The sequence below is a fragment of the Fukomys damarensis genome, unplaced genomic scaffold (genome assembly GCF_012274545.1).
Source record: "Fukomys damarensis isolate Sample0158 unplaced genomic scaffold, DMR_v1.0_HiC HiC_scaffold_25, whole genome shotgun sequence".
Classification (NCBI taxonomy): Eukaryota; Metazoa; Chordata; class Mammalia; order Rodentia; family Bathyergidae; genus Fukomys; species Fukomys damarensis.
In genome coordinates, this window is record NW_022900937.1 from 7,278,531 (window position 1) to 7,296,965 (window position 18,435).

Here is an 18,435-nt window from a genome sequence, read left to right on the forward strand (position 1 = left end):
ACAGGTCCAACCTGGCAAGCAGCTGTTTGTTGGGGTGACGTTAAGAGCGGTGACCACTGAAGTTGGTAACCCCTCCTTGCTGAGCTGTGGGTTCTCTAGGGCACTGATTAAAACAGCACAGGCAGGATCAGAAGCAGGAGGCGTCCTGTCGTTTTCAGCAACTCTGCCCATCACAACCAGCCCTGTCTGTGTGGTGGTGGTGATTTTTGCTGCAGTCTAGAACTCAGCCTCAGCCACAGCAGGGCCACTAAAGACATGGTGACATTGGTGCTCTGGGGACAGGTCTCATGGGAGGTGCGTCCTCTACATGTGAATCACGATTCCAAACTCATGAGTGTTATGGGTAGAATGGAATGGGTTTTACTCCCTTTGTCCCTAAGTCTAGTCCTAGCCCTCACCCCTAAGCCCTATCATTTAAGCCTAACCCTAACCCCAGCCCCAGCCCTAGCCCTAACCCTAGTGCCTAATCCCTAAGTTCCTTTTCTATGCCTTTCATTGATAATTGTGAGCTGAGAGAGAACCTAGGGAGTGTGTGGGGATGGAGATAACATTCAGTACCTCTCCTGGTAGAGTAAGAATGCTGTATCATTTCTAGTTTGGCTGGAAAGAAGAGTCGACCTCAAAGTCCTATTCCAAGTGTTAAGGATGTAGAATAAATGTGGGCTTGGGAGTTAGAGGAAGAGTTGCTTTTCTGCATATCTGTCTTTGTTTTATTCTGTTCTTTACCTTCTTCTTTGTTGTATGTGTCTGGGCCATGTTCTGGGCATGTTGATTTTGGGATATTATCAGTGGGTTGGTGTGATTTGGCATAATACAGGTAGGGAGATTTGTGCTGTTTTAAAATGTGGAGCTTTCTGTTCTTGATCATATGAGAAATTGATATAATACTCTGAATCATACTGCATTTCTTTTTGCTTTTTTTTTGGTGTGTGTGTGGTACTGGGGATTGAACTCAGGAACTGGTGCTTGCAAACCAGGTTCTGTGCCACTGAGCTAACTCTCTGGCTGCCATACTGCCTTTCTGAAAATATACTGCATTATTTTGAATGACTTATCTCATTTTTTCAAAGAATATTACTGTGGAAACTTGGTGGCCTCATGGACATGGAGACCAGACTGGGTACAACATGACAGTTCTATTTGAACTAGATGGAGGCTTGCATATCGAAAAATCTGCTAAGGTAAGTAATACTTTGAATATTTCGTGAAAAAATTATATTTATTTTTAAAATGGCAGTATAGATCTTTGAAGGAAAAGAAGCCAAAAAATGTATGATTCTACCACTCAGAGTAACAGCATTTAAAAAGCTTCTGTGTGTGTGTGTGTGTGTGTGTGTGTGTGATGGCTTGCATTTAGGTGTCCCTCCAGAGCTTCGTGTGATCATAGGTGCGGCTTTTTCAGAAGTGCCTGGATCTAGAGTGTGTGATGCTGGGATTGATTCATGGTGTAAGGCTAGGGATGAGGGCACTAGGATTAAGGGTGTGAGTGCTGCCCGCCCTCAGTAGCCTGGGTAAGATATAAGGGGCAGAAAGATGCTGTTAAGGTCCCTTGCTTGCTTGCTTTTGCTGCCTTCTGCCTGCTATGAACTGTTTTCTCCTCTGCGACACCCCTCTGCCACGCTACCCTGCCTTGGAGCCAGGTGATCATGGACTGAAACCTCTACAGACTGTGAGTAAATAAGCCTTTCCCCCTTTAACTTTGGCTGTTGGGTATTTTGTTTCAGCAATGAGAAAAGTGACTAAGATAAGTGTGTGTGTACATATATATATATATGTATATATATATATATATTTTGGTACCAGGGAAAGAACTTGGGACCTTGTCCTTGCGAGGCAGGCGGCAGCACCATTGAGCTAAGTTCCCGGCCCCATATGTGTATTTTTAACTGCGTCAGACTTTACGTATTGTTTTGTTAATAAATATTCTCCTTCAATACTTTTTCTTTTCTGTTCTTTTCCTGATGCTGGGAGCTGAACTCAGGGGCTCCTGCATGCTGAGCAAGCACCCTGCCTCTGAGCCACAACCCCATCTTTTGTGCTTTTAGTTGTAATTGTTTATATCCAAGTAATACATGTGTGTAATTTTAAAGCTCACATATTACTAGAAGTTTCATATGAAAAGCTCCTTTGGCCCACCTCTTCCTATTCCTATTTTCTAATTGCCAGAACCAAAAATTTTAACTTCTGCTTATTTCTTTTGCCATTCCTCTTCATATCCCCAAATTCCTACATCGACTGGTGTTTCCACGCTAAGCCAAGAAGTAGTGCCATCCCGAGACTGTGGGGATCCTTGAGCTTTAAGGAGGGACAGATGACAGATGGTGCTTCACCAAGGTTGTATAGTTTGCATTGGAAGAATGGTGCTGTGGATTCCGTATGTAAGGTCCCCCAAAGTCTCCTGTGTTCAGAGGTGGGCTTTTGGGAGGTGAGAGGATCATGGGTTGCTCTTCTCTTCTGCGGGTCCATCCATTCATGAATTCATGGCTGACTTCTGTGAGAGGTGGAGCCTGGTTGACGGAGATGGGTCACTGGGGATGTGACTTGGAAGGGTGTGTTCTTGTCGTCAACTCCTCCCTTCTCCCTCTGCTTCCTGGCTGCCAAGGGTTGAGAAACTTTCCTGTACTTTCCACCAGGCTGTTTCTATCTTGGAGCCGGCCGTCTGTGGACGGAACCCTCTGAAATAATGAGACAAAATAAACCAGGCTTATGACGTGTCAGCTGGGAAAGAGGGCTCTACTGGGAATTGGAGTAGAGGCCATGCGTTTTACATTCTGGTGAAGAGCTTGTTACACTTTGCTTCTGTCTAGAGACTTTGCTGAAGGCTGAGTGTAAGGGCTATGAACTCATTGATCTGGTAGAGGAGATTTCAAGGCAGCCTAGTGTTCAGGGCATGACATGAGTACTTCTGACTGCTTTTAATCAGTTTTATAGTGAGAATCAGCTGCAAAAAACAGAGCGTAAAATTTTGAAAATCTTAAGTTTTGGTCAGAAAAGAAACACACATAAAGTTTTAAAAATACATTTCTGAAGATAAAGATTATCTGTTAGTAGAAGCATGGACAAAATCATTCTTATTATTCAGAGTATTCAAGGAGTGTTTCCGTACTGAGCATCTGCAGCAGTTGTGACGTGTATCTCCTTCCATGGTAGCCTCTTAGGCCTGTCAAAGAAAATTGCAAAGATTGAGAAGCTGAAAACAAGAACTAGGGCCGGGGATTTAGCCCAGTGGTTCTGCCACCTGCCTTGCAAGCGCAAGATCCCGAGTTTGATCCCCGGTACCAAATAAATAAATAAAAAAACGAAGAAGAACTCGTTTTCTCCCAGTTCTGGGGTCTAGAAGTTGAAATCCAAGACATCAGCAGAGCCATGTTCTCCGAAGACTCCAGGGGAGGGATCCTTCTTTTCCACTTCCTGCTTCTCATTGCTGGCGATCCCTGGCATCCCTGGTTCATAGACACCCCCTCCCCATTGTCACAGGGCCTTGTCCTTTCTTAGAAGGATGCCAGTTGGAGGCTGTTGTGATCTCCCTTGGCTAAGCATGTCTGCAGACCCTGTTTCCAAATGAGGTCACATTTTCAGTGTCCAGGTGGACATGGATTTTGGGGGCACAAGTGCAGTGCTGTGCTATACCCCCCTTTCTTCCTGGTGAAAGTGTAAAGCGTCTCTAAAGGGAGAGGGCTGTGAGAGCAGCTCACTTGGGAGCGGCAGAAAGTGGGTGTATTGCGTGTAGCCACAGAGTGGCTTATTTTATTTTGGTGCTGGGGATCAAACCCCGATCCTTGTGCTTGCGAGGCAGGCGTTGGAACCAATGATCTAAATCCCTGGCTCTGGCTTGTTTATTTTTTAAAAAATGATTCTATGTATTAGCAGGTATAAATAGTGCCAGAAATCACAGCTGCCCCAGGTCATGCAGTCATTTTGAGAGCCAGTTGGTAACAGTTTGTTTCAGCTTTGATCACAGTTGGTGTCTGCAGTTCTTGCTTTGTCACCTACTTTTGTACCTGAAGTAGTTATCGGTGAACGGCATTATCGGAGTGATTACAAACAGGAAGAAACTCTCAGGGTGTGTTACTTCAACTCAGTCTCTGTGACTGCTTGGAGTTACATTGTGCTTAGAACTTAGGATGGGGACAGTGGGGTGAGTGCCATGTCACATGTAAAATTGTGCTTGGTTCAGCGCATGCTTTCGTTTCTACGTGGGAGAGTCTGCTAATTTAAATAGCATCCTATAATTGACATTTAGTCCTTTAAAATTGTTGTTTCGAAACTAAAGAAAGTTAAAGTAAAACACGTAGCAATGGTGTGTTTTGTAGAGGTGGGTATTAAACAACAGCACCTCTGGGGGAGGGTGCGTGAGCTACACGGTAGCAGCTTACAGCAGAGGTCAGTGTCCCCGCTGGTCACGTGGCTCCCTGTGGAGTCGATGGGCTGGAGCGGAGAAGTCACTGGCGTTTCTGGACCCACAGCGGATACTCCGAGTGCTGGGTCATTGTCTCCTAAGCAGTGTTCCTGCCACGGTCCAAGATGCTTCGTGGTGTGGTCCGGACTTCCTGGGGAGCTCATGGAAAAGTCAGGGAAACCAACCCACGTTTATCCCCGCCAATTGGAAATTGCTGTCTGAACCTTGTGGTATTTATTCTTCTGGAAACATCTCCTCATGTGTGACGTTTTTAGAACTTTAGAAAAATTCTGTTCATTTTTATCTCACCTCCTTGATGGGGAAAGCTGCAGAAAGTCTGCAAATTTCACCCCAACATTCGTCGTGAAGCTGGCACCGCGGCAACAAAGGCCAGAAAGCAAATCTCCACTCTGGAGCACAGGGACCGTGTAACCCAGAGAAAATGTGGGCTCGGAGCGTCCTTCTCTCTGCTGCGGGATTCTCTTTGGTATTCTCTTCTTCCCTGGTGTAGTTTTAGGAGTGATTCCTTGGATATGAACATATTGCACATAGTCCAAATCTGTCTTGAGCAGTGGATCGTGAAATACCAAATCTTAAAACATCCGAAGCTCAGTGTGTGCTATGTGCTTGTAATCCGACTGCTCAGGAGCCTGAGGCAGGAGGATCACAAGCTTGAGGTTCTCCTGGGCAACCTAGCGAGACCCGCTGTCCACATAAATCATAAAAAGGGGTGGATGTGGCTCAGCGGTAGAGCATGTGCTAGTGCTTCTTCTGGTGGGGGATCTTGGAGGAAGGCGGCTAGGGGTCCCCCATCATGACCCTCTTAGCAGAAAGTGGGGGAGTCAAGACTGACTGAAAGAGTGCAAAGCAAAAGCTTATTTGAAGTGTAGCAAATGCAGAGAAGGCAGGAGCAAAGCTACCCTAGCAGCAGAGTGCTACTACAAGGTAGGAACCTCCACTCCGAATGCCCAGCGCGTACGGGGTGTGTCTGTACCAATAGGACCAAAGCTGTGTGGGCTGGACCAGTTTGGGGTCTTAGCCTGTGTTCCTGGGAGGGAGACCAAGTCAGCATACAGTAAATGTGAGTGACACTCTCGCGAGGATGCAGCAGGGTGCGCTTTCTCAAGTACACGCTGGAGGATAAGCATGTGGTATGATGATCTTCCGGTCATCTGCAGATGCGCAGATGATGCTTCTGCAGTGTTAGTCATCCGTGTTGTGTCCTGGGGTTTTCTGTCCCTTTAATCTGCCCCAACAGTAGAGTCAGAATGACCATGAGAAGTATAAATGTTTTGAATTGATTCAGGATGTTGAGGCAGCAGCAAAGGTGCAACTGAAGACACTCACCAAAGAGGACTTCCAGAACTGCGTCAGAAAGTGGCAGGAACCCTGCGATGCGCGTGTTCGTGGTAAGGGAGAGTATTTTGAGGGGGTTTCCTGGCAATATATCTTTTGCTGTAATAAATTTTAAAAACTGAGCACTCGCTGTATTTTTTTGATCATACCTCGTGCACTAGATATGTACCTGGTTCAAAGATTTCTGATAACGGACGTGCACTCTAATCTGCTGGCCGTCACACCGGGCCCATTAACTGAGTACTCGTGTGGATGCCCTGCGCCTGTTTGCTCGTGATTCTGCACGACCAAGCACTTTCAGAGCAAAGAAAGAAATCCGGTGTTTGCCTGTTGCTAAAGCGCGTGGCAGTAGGTGTGAAATGGTTTTAGAAAGAGTTAATGTTTGCTAGTGTTTAGAAATAAGTGATCTGTGGTTGAAAAGAGAATTCAGGTTTTGAAAATCTAGTGAATCCGGCAGCTTCTGAAGTGTCTGGTTACCAGCAGCTGAGCAGCCTTCCTGGTCTGTGAATCGGTGATTCACTGCATCGGAATCTGTTTGGTCCCCAGAGAAAGAAACCCGAGGACTGTTCATTCATGCACCCTTGTGGATTTTTCTGGGGGGCTCTGATAGTACCCATTTGCTTCTTCTACACTTTTTAAGTGCATCCTCCCATTTTAAAAATGAAATCTCCGGGCCGGGGATTTAGCTCAGTGGTTCTGCCGACTGCTTCGCAAGGGCAAGGACCTGAGTTCAATCCCTGGTACCAAAAAAAAAAAAAAAAAAAAAAAAATTCAAACTGCTTGACTTTCACATTTCTTAGGTTCTTGGTGTTTATACTTTTTTCCTTGCCTCTAGATGGTACTTTGTTCTGTAGGGCTGTTTAAAATTTTTCATCTCATTGGAAGATGATACATACTTTTATTGTGGATGCAAATATCTCACTCCTGGGCGATTTCAAAAAAACCTTTCAGAGCCTGTATTTTGTTGGAAGTGAGATAACTATCGTAGAAGGCTTTTCCTGTGCATGACCTGTCAGGATGCCGGGGGACAGGGAAGACCCCTGCCCATGAGGGCTGGGCCCATGCTCACAGCTGTCCTGTGAAGAGGTGCTGGCCGCTGGTTTAGGCTTGGCTTCAACCCTGGGTGTACTAGGGGACCCGGGAGGCAGGGAGAGATGTCTTCTCACAGAAAGTTTGCAAAGAGGAGAGAGACATGGTGTTGTGTGTATGGTTATACTGTTTACAGCCTTGACAGAGAGTAAGAAACAAATGCATTCTTTTTCTTACATTAATGACTCTTATATTTTTTCTTTTGGACTGAACTACTTGACACAAAAAGTACTGAGCCCCGGGAAATGCTTGTGTTCTATGGGCTTAGATACTGATATTTGTCTCAGTAGATATTTAGACTGTGAATTAAATGTTTGTGTATTCATGTAAACTCACCATACTAAGCTCATTATGTTAGTATTTTTGAATTGTTTTATGAAAAATAAAAATACAAAATAGGAAATTCGGTGTGGATAGTGACTGTTTCATACATTTGCGAGTCTCTTCATGTTTTAACAATGAATGGATCCTCTTCTTCATCTCCACCCAATTTGCAAAGTGCTGTTCTAATGGAAACTTCAGAAGAAAATCTGACTGACAGGTGTGCGGCTGGAGGTGGGAAGGTGGCACTGCCCTTTCGGGGACATCTTTGTTCGTCGCTGCCTCCTCAGCAGGTGGTGGCTTCTTACAGGTGGCTGCTGTGCGCTCTCCAGCCGTGTCCTCCGTAAGCTTCTGCTCGTGACCTTGGAATACCTGGGTCTCTGTTGCACTTTTAATGGACCCTCTCCCCGTGCGACCCTGCAGGACCATGCGCTGGTTATTCGAGAAATGTCCACTTCCTGAGAGTTTTGAATCCTCCTGATGTGGAAGCCCTTTGCCCTGCAGCGTTGCCTCACCTGTTGTCCGAAAGGTCCTCACCTGCTGGGTGTGTGCTAGCTCTGGGCGCAGATCTGTCTGAGTTTCTCTGGACGGCTGGAGCCTCCTCCCGGGCCACAGATGCTGCTGTGTTCTCTGGGGAGTGACGGGCTTGCTTCGTTCTGTTCTGAGAAAACGCCTGCATGGATTGGCGCCGAATACCTGGAGTCTGCCCACAGGTCTCTTCGTCCCTGAGCAGCATGCCTGCCTCAGCTTTCTCCTGGACGCGGCCCTGCAGGACCCCCGCATCCTTCCTGTCCATCCCCCGCGGTCTCAGAGCTCCGGTGCCACTGAGCTTCGATGCAGTACAGCCATCCTCAGGCCGCTGTGCATCCTGGGCTCCATTGCAGCCCCCTGGTTCCTGCAGGGCCTGGGGTTCCTGCTCAGCTGCTCTCAGGGGAGCCCAGAGACTCGGGTGCTCAGTTCGTGAGTTGCCTCATCGCCTCTTAGGTTTGGGGATAAAATGCCACCTAGAAGTTCTTCACTGACTTATTGGGCCAAAGCAGAGCAGTGGGAGCCGGCAGCAAGGCACCGGGTTGTTTGCAAGGCAGAAGTGCGTTTCTGCAGAGGAGACAGACATGGAGTCCACACTGCAGGCAGACCCTGCAGGCCGGGCTGTGATCTGTCTGCACACAAGTTTCCCAGCTCCTGCGCCCCTGCCCCAGGCAGCACAGGCAGCTTGCCTTTCACCCATTCACTGTCAAGGGACAGGCGCCTGTGCCTGTTGCTTTGCTGGCTTCAAAAATGTAATGAGTAGTGTTTGGCTTTTAAAAAGTGTCATATGTCAAGGTTAAAGTACTCGATTTTCCTCTTCCTTGTTCTGTGCACTGTTACTCTCAGAATGACACCTTCTGTCTGCTGTGCCATGCAGAAAACACAGTACAGTAATTCTTTTTTTTTTTTTTTTCTTGGTGTGGCACTGGGAATTGAACCTAAGGTCATCACACACAGCTATGTCTCCATTCCTTTTTAATTTATTTTTTATTTTTTTTGGTACGGGGGATCAATTTGGGACCTTGCGCTTGTGAGGCAGGTGGTGGCACCACTGATCTAAATCCCTGCTCCAAGTTCTTTTTTATTTTGAGACAGGGTCTTGCTAAGTCACTGAATTGGCCACACTGGACTTGAACTTGGAATCCTCCTGCCTCAGCCTCCCAGAATGCTGGGATTCTGGCATGCACCCCCATGCCATGAATTATAATCATCTATAAGGCTAATGGAAAGATAGCTTTCATTGTCATTCTGTTTATTTATAATTTTACCTTGTTTCTTTGGATTAGATTATTTCCTTTCATGAGTCAAATGATCCTATTATAGGTTTCATTTTTTCCCAGCATTTTCAGGTATAGTCAGACCGATTGTAGGTTGAGAATTTGTCTTAGAATTGTATTTTGTTGTTGTTGTTTTTTGTTTGTTTGTTTGGATTTTTGAGTCAGGGTCTCACTCTGTAATTCAGGCTGGCCTTGAACTCACAGTGATCCTCCTGCCTCAACCTCCTGAGTGCTAGGATTACAGTCTTGGACCAAAACACCCAGCTTTATCCCATTTTAGCAGTTCATCTTTAAATTAGGAAAAAGTGTATTATAACTAAGATTTCTTTTTGAATGAGATAAAACATTAAACTGTAAAATGAGTTTTGATTAAAATTCAATTTTAAGTAAAGGTATTTCTGTGGATAAAGACAGCACCCAGTCTTTTTGTGCTCCTGTGAATGGTGCAGGGGAAACTGAGGCTCGAAGTAGGGATCTGTTGAACAGCTGTGAGGTCATGGAGGTCAGAGCTTGGAGAGTGCAGTGTAGGTGCTGAGGACAACTGAGTTCATCTCTTGCAGAGAACCTTTTCTTTTCATTAATCCACGTTTGCGGTGCACGAGCGAAGTCTCCACTCCTGTGTGGAGTCGCTGCATGTGCGTGACACATCCTCATTCCTTTCTCATCCCCTCCCCTTCCTCCATCTCAGTCCGCTTCCCCTCTGAGAAGGATCCACCTCCCTGTTTCCCATTATCTGTCTTTTATTTATACTTTGGGTTTCTCACATGAGAGAAACTAGGTGGTATTTCAGCCCGTGTGCCTGACTCATTTCACTTAACGAGTGGTCTCAAGGCGCATCCGTTTCCTACCAGTGACTCAAGTTTATCCTTCTTGATGGCAGAGTAGTGCTCCGCTGTGTGTAAACGCACATCTTTATCCGCTCCTCTGTCAATGAAGAAAGCATCATTTTACACCCTGAACCGCCATCTCCAACAGAGCGCGCAGCAGTTAGGGCTGAGGACGATTCACACATCGGTAGTCTCTGGAAAGTTCCACTGATGAGACAGAGGGGAGAGGAGTGGGCGAGATCCGAGGTTCAGGAGCCGGGCCGTACTTAGAGAACCACAGTGTGGACGTCACGGCTCTGCACGTCGGGAGCCTTCTCTGTCCTCAGGTGGCTGTGGTGACTCCGGTCCGCCCCCCAGCTCTGTCCCCTTTGGTCCTGTCCTGTCACCAGACAGAGGCCGTGAGAAGGTGCGGAGGCGGCGCCTTCGTTAGACGGAACAGCGCCGACTTCTCAGGAGGCAGGTGCCGTTTGCCTCCTGTCCAGGTGTCTGGTCTTGGTTCGGCCAAGGCCGAGGAGGACGCAGCCGGTGCCGAGGCTGTGTGCGCCTCTAGGGGTCCCGCTGCCGGCTGCCTGCAGGAGTACTTGGCTCAGGGTGCGGGCGGCGTGGCTGCACTTTGCACATCGCAGGCGCCTGCATTCGGAGATTCAGGCTCGGGCAGCGGGGTTCATGTGAGCATTGGGGTTCAGTGTCCATAGGACGAGGTGATTGTAGAGCTACTTGCTGGGCAGATTGAGACGTTGCTACGTTATGAAGTCTGCACTGTTCATTTTTTTGGGGGGCTACTGGGGATCGAACTCGGGACTTTGAGCTTGGGAGGCAGGTGCGGTGCCACTGAACCAAATCCCCGGCCCTCAGGTGCATGTTTTAATAACACTGGAATGAGAGTGTGTTTTTCGGTGGAAGGTGCATTAGTTCAACTGATGGCTTTTTCTGTTTTTGTGAAAAAGCATCAATTTTCAATTTTGAAATGTTACCTTCGTGTCTGCTTCTTTTTCTCCTCTAGTTACTGATGCCTATTTCATGGGGGAGATAACCATATATTTTACCCTTGTTTGTATATTTTTCTTTTAAAAGACAGTGATAAGACTATATATTTTCTGAAATTTGCATTTCCATGTGAATTGCTCTGTAGCAAGTAAGACCTTGAACATTAAAGCCCATCCATGAAGTATTTAAAAAGCAGTCTCCCTTTTTTACACGAGTTTGCTGATGCTCTTGGTTGTCAGTGTTTGATTCTGTCGGTGACAGGTTTATTTCCGGACCGTGGAGCTTGTGGAAGAGCCCATCGAGGGGTCTCCGGGGCTGAGCTTCTACTTCCAAGTCAACGGCTTCCCCATCTTCCTGAAAGGCTCCAACTGGATCCCGGCGGATGCGTTCCAGGAGAGGGTAACCCCGGACGTGTAAGACGCCGACCTCCTTTCTTGCTCCCCTTTTTACGAAAGCCCACTGAGTTGAAGAGCACTCGGTTTTGCTCGCTTTAGTCCCGGGAGAAGGAACTGTGAGGGCGCACGGGATTCACGTCAACTTCAGGATGCACAGAATCTCGCAACCCGAAATCCCATTCCGAAATCCCATTGACCCGGCTGCTTGCAACCCTCGCAAGCTGTGAGGTGTTTAGAAAACTGTTACACATTTACTCTGGAGGAAGGAGGCAGTGACAGAGTGGCACTGTGGGTCGTGGATCCCAGAGAAGCAAAGATGATTACAATTAAAATTTACAATTTGAAATTTTTATTAGATGTGTCTGCAGCACATAATGATTGCTTTCCTCATGGGGAGTTGTTACAGTTTTGAGCGTGGATTTGAGAGATAGAAACTTGAATGTAACTTTTTATATAAGACTTATCTTTGGCAGGGATTTAGCTCAGTGTTTCTGCCGCCTGCCTTGCAAGTACGAAGACCTGAGTTCGATCCCTCCCTGGTCCCCCCCATAAAAGAAGGACTTGTCTTTTACCTTAACGAAAGAATTTAGAAAGTCTTGGGGAGGGAATGGGGGAGGAGAGAGGATGTGTGGGGGCGCACCTGGTGTAAGCTCGGCCACGCCAGGCTTTGCATGGTCCCACGGGGCTCGGGAGAAGTGAGGGACTGCTCTTGACTCGAAAACAAACCAGAAAAAATGGCTAACTGTGTTAAGCTGTGGGCCTGATAATTTGCTTCCTGTAGTGGTCTTGTAATTAACTACATGTATGCCTTGATATCACGTTCTGTACCTGAAATATATACAACACAGCTTATTTAAAAATAAAGCCAAAGTAGATCATAAAAATTTTAGGTCTAGAAAAAAACTAGAAATGTTTTTCTGAGATCTTGAGAGTAGATGTTTAGAAGAAAACATTTCCTAATTGGATACATAAATTATTATGTTCTGACAGTGAAGATAAACTTTGTGAAGTGAACAACATAAACACATTTTACTTTATTATTAAAGTTCACTAATAGTTTAATTTATTTCCAAAAATGTACATATGCATTGTGTATTATTTGGTGTTTCGAGTGCAAGTGTGGTTAATAACTAAATCTTAATTTGGCTAAAACCTGTAGAAATTTCTCCTTTTTCAAATGTATATATTATTTTAGACTTCATAAGAAAATGAAATTCCCACTTGGACATGGTGGTGCGTGCTTGTAATCTGTGCACCGTGGGAGACTGAGGCAGGAGGATTGCATGTTAGTGGTTTTGTGAGACCCTATCTCAGAAAATTTAAAAAAAAACAGCTTTCATTTTGTCTTATTGCTTGAGATGGTTCTGTAAGATGAACATGCCTCGTGGGGTTTACACAAGAATAAAAATGGTTTACTCCATAGGAATAATTATTGAAAATAGTTTTAAAAACAGTGTAGCATTGCTGAAAACTTAGAAAAATGGTGTCACCCATAATTTTTCAGTTTGTTTCCTTTATATGATACCATTGACACTGAATTGTTTTATCCCACTTTTGTTCATTAGCATTTACTGCAAATCATGGTTTTCCAAGTGTGCTTGTCTCACGGATTGGAAATGCTGTACAAATTCCCCTTAACGGCTCCAAATGTCCGAATGGGCGTCGTTGTGCTGGTTTCTCCTCAGGCTACGGCTCCTTCTGCAGTCGGCTGTGGATGTGAACATGAATGCCCTGCGGGTGTGGGGAGGTGGCATCTACGAGCAAGACGCCTTCTACGAGCTCTGTGATGAGCTTGGGATCATGGTGAGTCCCGGGGCGGAGTCCTTGGTGTCCTGGGAGCGCCGGCTTGTGCTCGGGAAGCATGACTAACTCAGGGTGAACCCAGAGCCACGGCTGGTAGCGGCTGTCAGAGTTGTGTGCGTATTTCAGGTTGGGAGCAGCTGTGCTTGAGGGCTCTGAGTATCTCTCCCTGCTCTTCCTTTGTGGTCCGTGGGTATGCACGAGGGAAAATAAAACACTGAAATAGCGAGCCCCACGGAGCTCTGACCCTTCAGAAAGCGAGTCTGCTAGAATCAGGTAGTGGAGAGGCAGGCTCAGCCCTGCCTCCGACCTGCTGGCCCTGTGTCCCGCACGGGTGAGGCGAGAGCAGAGGGACGTCCTCCGCGTCTCTCCCAGGTCCCGGGACACTGCGGCCCTGCGTGTGACGTGGAGAGGTGGAATCTGCCCCCGTCACCGACCCCAGCACGTCACACAGACTCTGACTGTGGTCCTCATGCCTCCTGTGACGGGAGTGTTGGTCCGTCATTGTATCGTTTGGGGACTAGTAATGAGGGAAGTGTATGTGCTCAGGGTGATGTGATTTCTGGTTTTTTATTTTAAATATTTCCATCTACACTTGGTTGCATTGAAGGCTGCAGAGTCCATGAATATGGAGAGCAGCGGCTGTGGCTTCTGTTCTGACAGCACAGGGGACACACACAGGGCCGTGGACTTGGGGCTTAGTGATTACTGTGGTCCTGCTGACCAGCATGAGGATCAAAGAGGCTCGCCCTGACTGCTGTGCTCTTACTTTATTTTATTTTATTTTATTGCCTTCATGCCCGCCCACCTCTGTCCGCATTTACAGACGAGGAGGCTGACACAGCAGGTCAGAAAGATTGCTCCAACCTGGCCTTCGCACCTGATAAAGGTGCCAGGAAGCGGCTGCTCGGACTATGATTTGAACCCCGAGTGCAGCCTCCCAGGCGGGCTCTGGGGTCTCGTTCCTGAAGGGGACTGAAGCAGACAGCCAGCTTCTCTATGAACCACGCTGTGTGGTGCACACACCCCAGATCCCAGCCACTTGGGAGGCTGAGGCAGGAGGGATTCCAAGTTTGAGGCCAGCCTGGGCCATTTAGTGAGTTAGTGAGACCTTGTGGGGGAAGGGAAGGATAAATATGATGTTGGTTTTATTACTCCCGCACATCTCCCCAAACCCAATGGCTGGTGGGAGTGAGAAAGAATTAGGGATGAGGAGGGTCTGGGGGAAGCTTCATTTCTTTCTCCCAGTACACTCATGATTTCCTTTCTTTTTTGCCTACCTGCGAGGCCCCGGGGCAGTGTGAGGTCTGCAGCCCTGCGCCCCTCTACCCCTAGCTGTTTGCTGGGTATGGGGCAGCGTCTCCCCAGACTCACGGAGCACCCTGCTACCCTGTGTTTCTCTGCAGGTGTGGCAGGACTTCATGTTTGCCTGTGCCCTGTACCCGGCCGACCAGGGCTTCCTGGATTCCGTGCGGGCGGAAGTTGCTTACCAGGTACGTGGTTGCTACTTCGAGAAGAGAGGAGATGTGCACATTTCATTTTCCCTGCTGTTAATTGTCTTCCCTTTTCTTCTTGTTCTGTACCCTTTTCTAAAATTGCAGTGATTTTAACACCACACACTTGCCGACTCCCCAGACCTTAGGCTCCATCCCTGGTTCTCCGCTGAGCTCCCCTCACCACACTCAGCTCCTCACGGACTCCTGGTCCCTGTAGCAGCAGCAGTCCCACCTCCGTGACAGTGCTGTCTTTGGATTGCTTGGTACAGAACCTGAAAGTGATTCTCAGCCCAGGATTCCTTCACATTTCCGAGTATATGCACATAGATACAAGGCCTGGCCATCTGCCGTCTCTGTCTACGGGAGTCCCCCAGACACTGGTCAGCCAGGAGCGAGTGTCTTCGCGTTGAGATAGTCTTTCCTGTTAAGTCAAAGGTGTCTGCCGGCTCCCACACCTTCCTGGTGGGCGAAGCTACGAGGGTTGAGTCCAGGAGCTGAGGCCAGCCTGTGCCCTGTAACAAGACCGCATCTTCGGCAGAAAAACGATTTTAGCTTTGGGCTGGGGGCGGGACTCAGTGAGCGAGGGCCCCGGGGCGACTGATAAACAAATTCCTCTGGGCTGGGTGCAGCTCAGTGGTAGAGCACTGGCCTAGAGTGCTTGGCCCTGGGGTCGAGCTCCAGCACTGCAGAGATGGAGTGGGAAGAGGGAAAGGCTTCTCAGAGAGCTGGCTGTTCCAGGGTTTGGAGCACTTTTGTTCCGGGTCGTGCTACTTACTCCATTGTCATCAGTGGGTGCTTTCGGCCACAGACAGGTTCGCGAGCCGAGTGCCGAATGCCCTTATTTCGGCAGCAAGCGGCTGTGCTGTGAAGCACAGGTTGCGTTGTGTCCCTCCCTGAATCTTCCATGTGTGGTGATGGTTTTCCTGGAGAAGCAGCCTGGCTCCCGAGCCCGATCATAGTACTCTCCGTGGTTGTGAGCTAAGTACTCCAAGCCGTCCCCTGCAGTGCCTTTCCCTGTGCGATGTGGTCTGCGGCTCTTCTGTCCCTCTGCCCTCTTGCCCTGGGCCGGAACCACTCGTCAGCCTGAATGTGCTCTCTCTGGTGAGCCCTCTCTGCTGCCGCGGTTCTAGACCAGGCTCGTTGCCTGTCCTCAGTGGCACGCGGCACGCGGCACATGGCACGCTTAGTGAGGCTGAGTCCAGTTCTGTCACCTGGGTGACTGTACCCCCCACCCCCCGGGCCATGCCTGCTCTCTGTGCGTGACCCTGGCTGGCTTCGACATGGAGTGGACGGCAGACAGACGGAGCGTGGAGAGCTTGCATTGGTCACAGCTGTACAAGTTATGACGGAAGGGCTCTCCCGGTGCCCTTGTGCGCTACTCAGGGGTGTGTGATGCAGCCGGCCTGCGTCCTGCGTGTGGCACAAGGTCCCGGCCTCTTCTCCTCAGAGTGTGCGTCTGTGGGGGCTGAGCACGGCTGGCAGATGGGCTCTCATCCTCTTGGACACAGCAGGGGCAGAGAAGGGAGGCGCTGGACTGTTCACAGGGCTGCTTAGAACACAGTTTTTAAAAACGTAACATGTCTTATTTCTCCTTTTTTCATTAGGTTTTTATTTCTAGTGCTTGCTTCAGCAGTACATGTAGCGGATTTTTATTTCTATTGCTTGCAGTGCGTACGACTTCGTCCCTCATGCAGCGGGTGCACGGGCATACACATCCTCACCCAGCTTCCATCCCCGTCTGCCCGCCCTCCCTCTGCTCCGTCTCTTGATCCTCTGCCATTTTGCGAAAGATCTCCATGTTTCCGGTTACCTGCCTTGTGTTTTGTCCTTTCTTTATAGTTTTGGTTTTTTATGTCGGTTTTGAAGCTTGCGTGTCTCGTTTATTTCAGTTCATATTATGGTCTCGAGGCGCATCCGTTTTTACAAATGGCTCAAGTTGACCCTTCCTTATGGCACAGCGGCACCCCCCTGTGTGTAAACGCCACCTTTTCTTTATCTGTTCGCCTGTCGATGGAGGTAAGGGCCACTTTGAATATTTAGCTGTTGTGAGTTGTGCTTCTGTGAACACCGGTGTGCCTGGACCGCGGCGGTGTGGTTCTTTTAAAGTTTTTGGGAAGATTCTTCGAAGGGGTGTAGCTGGGTCAAATGGAACTTCCAGTTTTAGGGTTTTGCGGCGTCTCCACACCGACTCCCGTAGTGGTTGTCCTAGTTTACGTTCTCACCAGCAGTGGGGTAGGGCTCCTTTCCTCACATCCTCACCAGCATTTGTTTTTATTTGACTCTTTTGATGATGGCCATCCTTTCTGGGGTCAGATGGAATCTCAGGGCTGTTTTAGTTCGCATTTCTCTAACGCCCAGGCATGTTGAACGTGTTTTCATGTTTTTACGGGCCGCTTGTACTTCTGTGAAGTTCTGTTTGTTTCACTTGCTTATTTTTTTATTGGGTCTCTTATGTTGGAGGGGTTAATTTTTTGAGTTCTTTCTGTGTTCTGCATATGAATCCTCGTCTGAGGAGTTGCTGGCAGTTTCCCATTGCTTCGGTGTCTCTCTGCTCTGCGGGCCACTTCTTCCACCTTGCAGAAGCTTTTGAGTTTGCTGTGGAAGCGGCTCTCTTCAGTGCTCCCCCAGCGCCCTGTTGCATGTTTCTGAGCTTTCCAGCTGCGTGCTGTGACCGTCCACTCTGGTGACAGAGCGGCTGTAAATAGTGATGAAGTCACAGTGCCCTCGCGGCCCCGAGGAGCACTCCTGCCCATCGACCCAGCTGGTCATTGTCACTGTAACTGCCCTCCTTCCGGGAACGTGTCCAGGTGTCAGCTGCTCCCTGCCTGTGTCCAGCCTGGCATGGCTTCTGCCGCAGTCCCTGAGCTCTTGTCCCTGTTGGGCACAGTCAGTGCCTTCCGACCTCCAGATCTGAGTGCTGTTTCAGGGCCCGGCCTCCCGACCGCCGTCTCTCTCCTAGAGACCTTCACGTACTCACTCACTTTCTAAAACTTTCTCTAGCTCTTCTGCTTCACATTTGTATATTTAACTAAAGATGAATTACTATCTTATTGTACAGATTTAGGGGGACCGGTGTGATAACTGGGTACAGGTGTGCAGCGTGCAGTGATCACACCAGGGAAGTTAGCACCACCGTCTCCTTGGGTACAAACACTTTTCACTTAATTCACAACCTTTGCACGTTGCTCTGTGCCTTTGGGGCTGACAGTGTGAGTTGAGTTCCCCATCCTGAGCTACACCTCATTGTGTGGCCACACGTGCAGGGGACACTGGGGGATGCGGTCCCTTCGTGAGTCCTGGGACAGGTAGGTGGGTACTGATGGCACCTAATAGGGCACTGACACCCCTGGGGTGGTGGCCTCGTGGGAATGGGGTCTCTGTGCTTGAACTGAGTTCATATCACGTGGGTCAGCAGGGATGGCCACGCCCCTCTCCAAAGGGCTCTTCCCCTGACTGGGCCAGGCCCATTTTCATGTTAGGTTTTTTGTGAAATAAAGAAGAAATAGATTTTATGGGTTTATGGGGTGCAGTGTGGTATCTCAGGGTGCTGTGGTCCACTCTGCACCTTTGCTCTGTTTGGAGTCTTTGCTCGCCTCCCAGGTTACTGCAGAAAATGGGGGTCCCCTGGCCTGGGGTATCGACTGCTCCATGCTCTCTCCCCAGAACCCACCCCTGTCTTCTGTGTTGCTTAGAACTGGTAATTCTGAGAATGACAGGTGGTTTTCTTTCTCTTTTTAACAGAATTATGTTTTCTTCCGTTTTTATACAGCACAGCAAAGGAACCCATCTTATTAGTGTATATTAAGTCTTTTTTTGTTTGTTTTTTTATTTTTTGGTTTTTGAGACAGGTTCTCACTACGTAGTTGAGACTGACCTGGAACTCACTATGTAGCCCAGGCTGGTCTTGAACTCACAGCGACCCTCCTGCCTCAGCCTCCCAAGCACGGATCACAAGCGCAT

The 18,435-nt window shown here is 48.4% G+C and overlaps 1 protein-coding gene across 1 annotated transcript in view; it reads left to right on the forward strand.

Annotated features, from left to right (window-relative positions):
* Manba (mannosidase beta) overlaps window positions 1-18,435 on the forward strand; it is a 53,813-nt gene that overhangs the window by 11,580 nt on the left and 23,798 nt on the right. Inside the window, exons 6-10 of the mRNA XM_010641586.1 lie at window positions 1,071-1,181; window positions 1,667-1,669; window positions 11,046-11,197; window positions 12,865-12,982; window positions 14,386-14,472. Coding sequence (XP_010639888.1) covers window positions 1,071-1,181; window positions 1,667-1,669; window positions 11,046-11,197; window positions 12,865-12,982; window positions 14,386-14,472 — 471 coding nt within the window. The remainder of the gene's footprint in view (window positions 1-1,070; window positions 1,182-1,666; window positions 1,670-11,045; window positions 11,198-12,864; window positions 12,983-14,385; window positions 14,473-18,435) is intronic.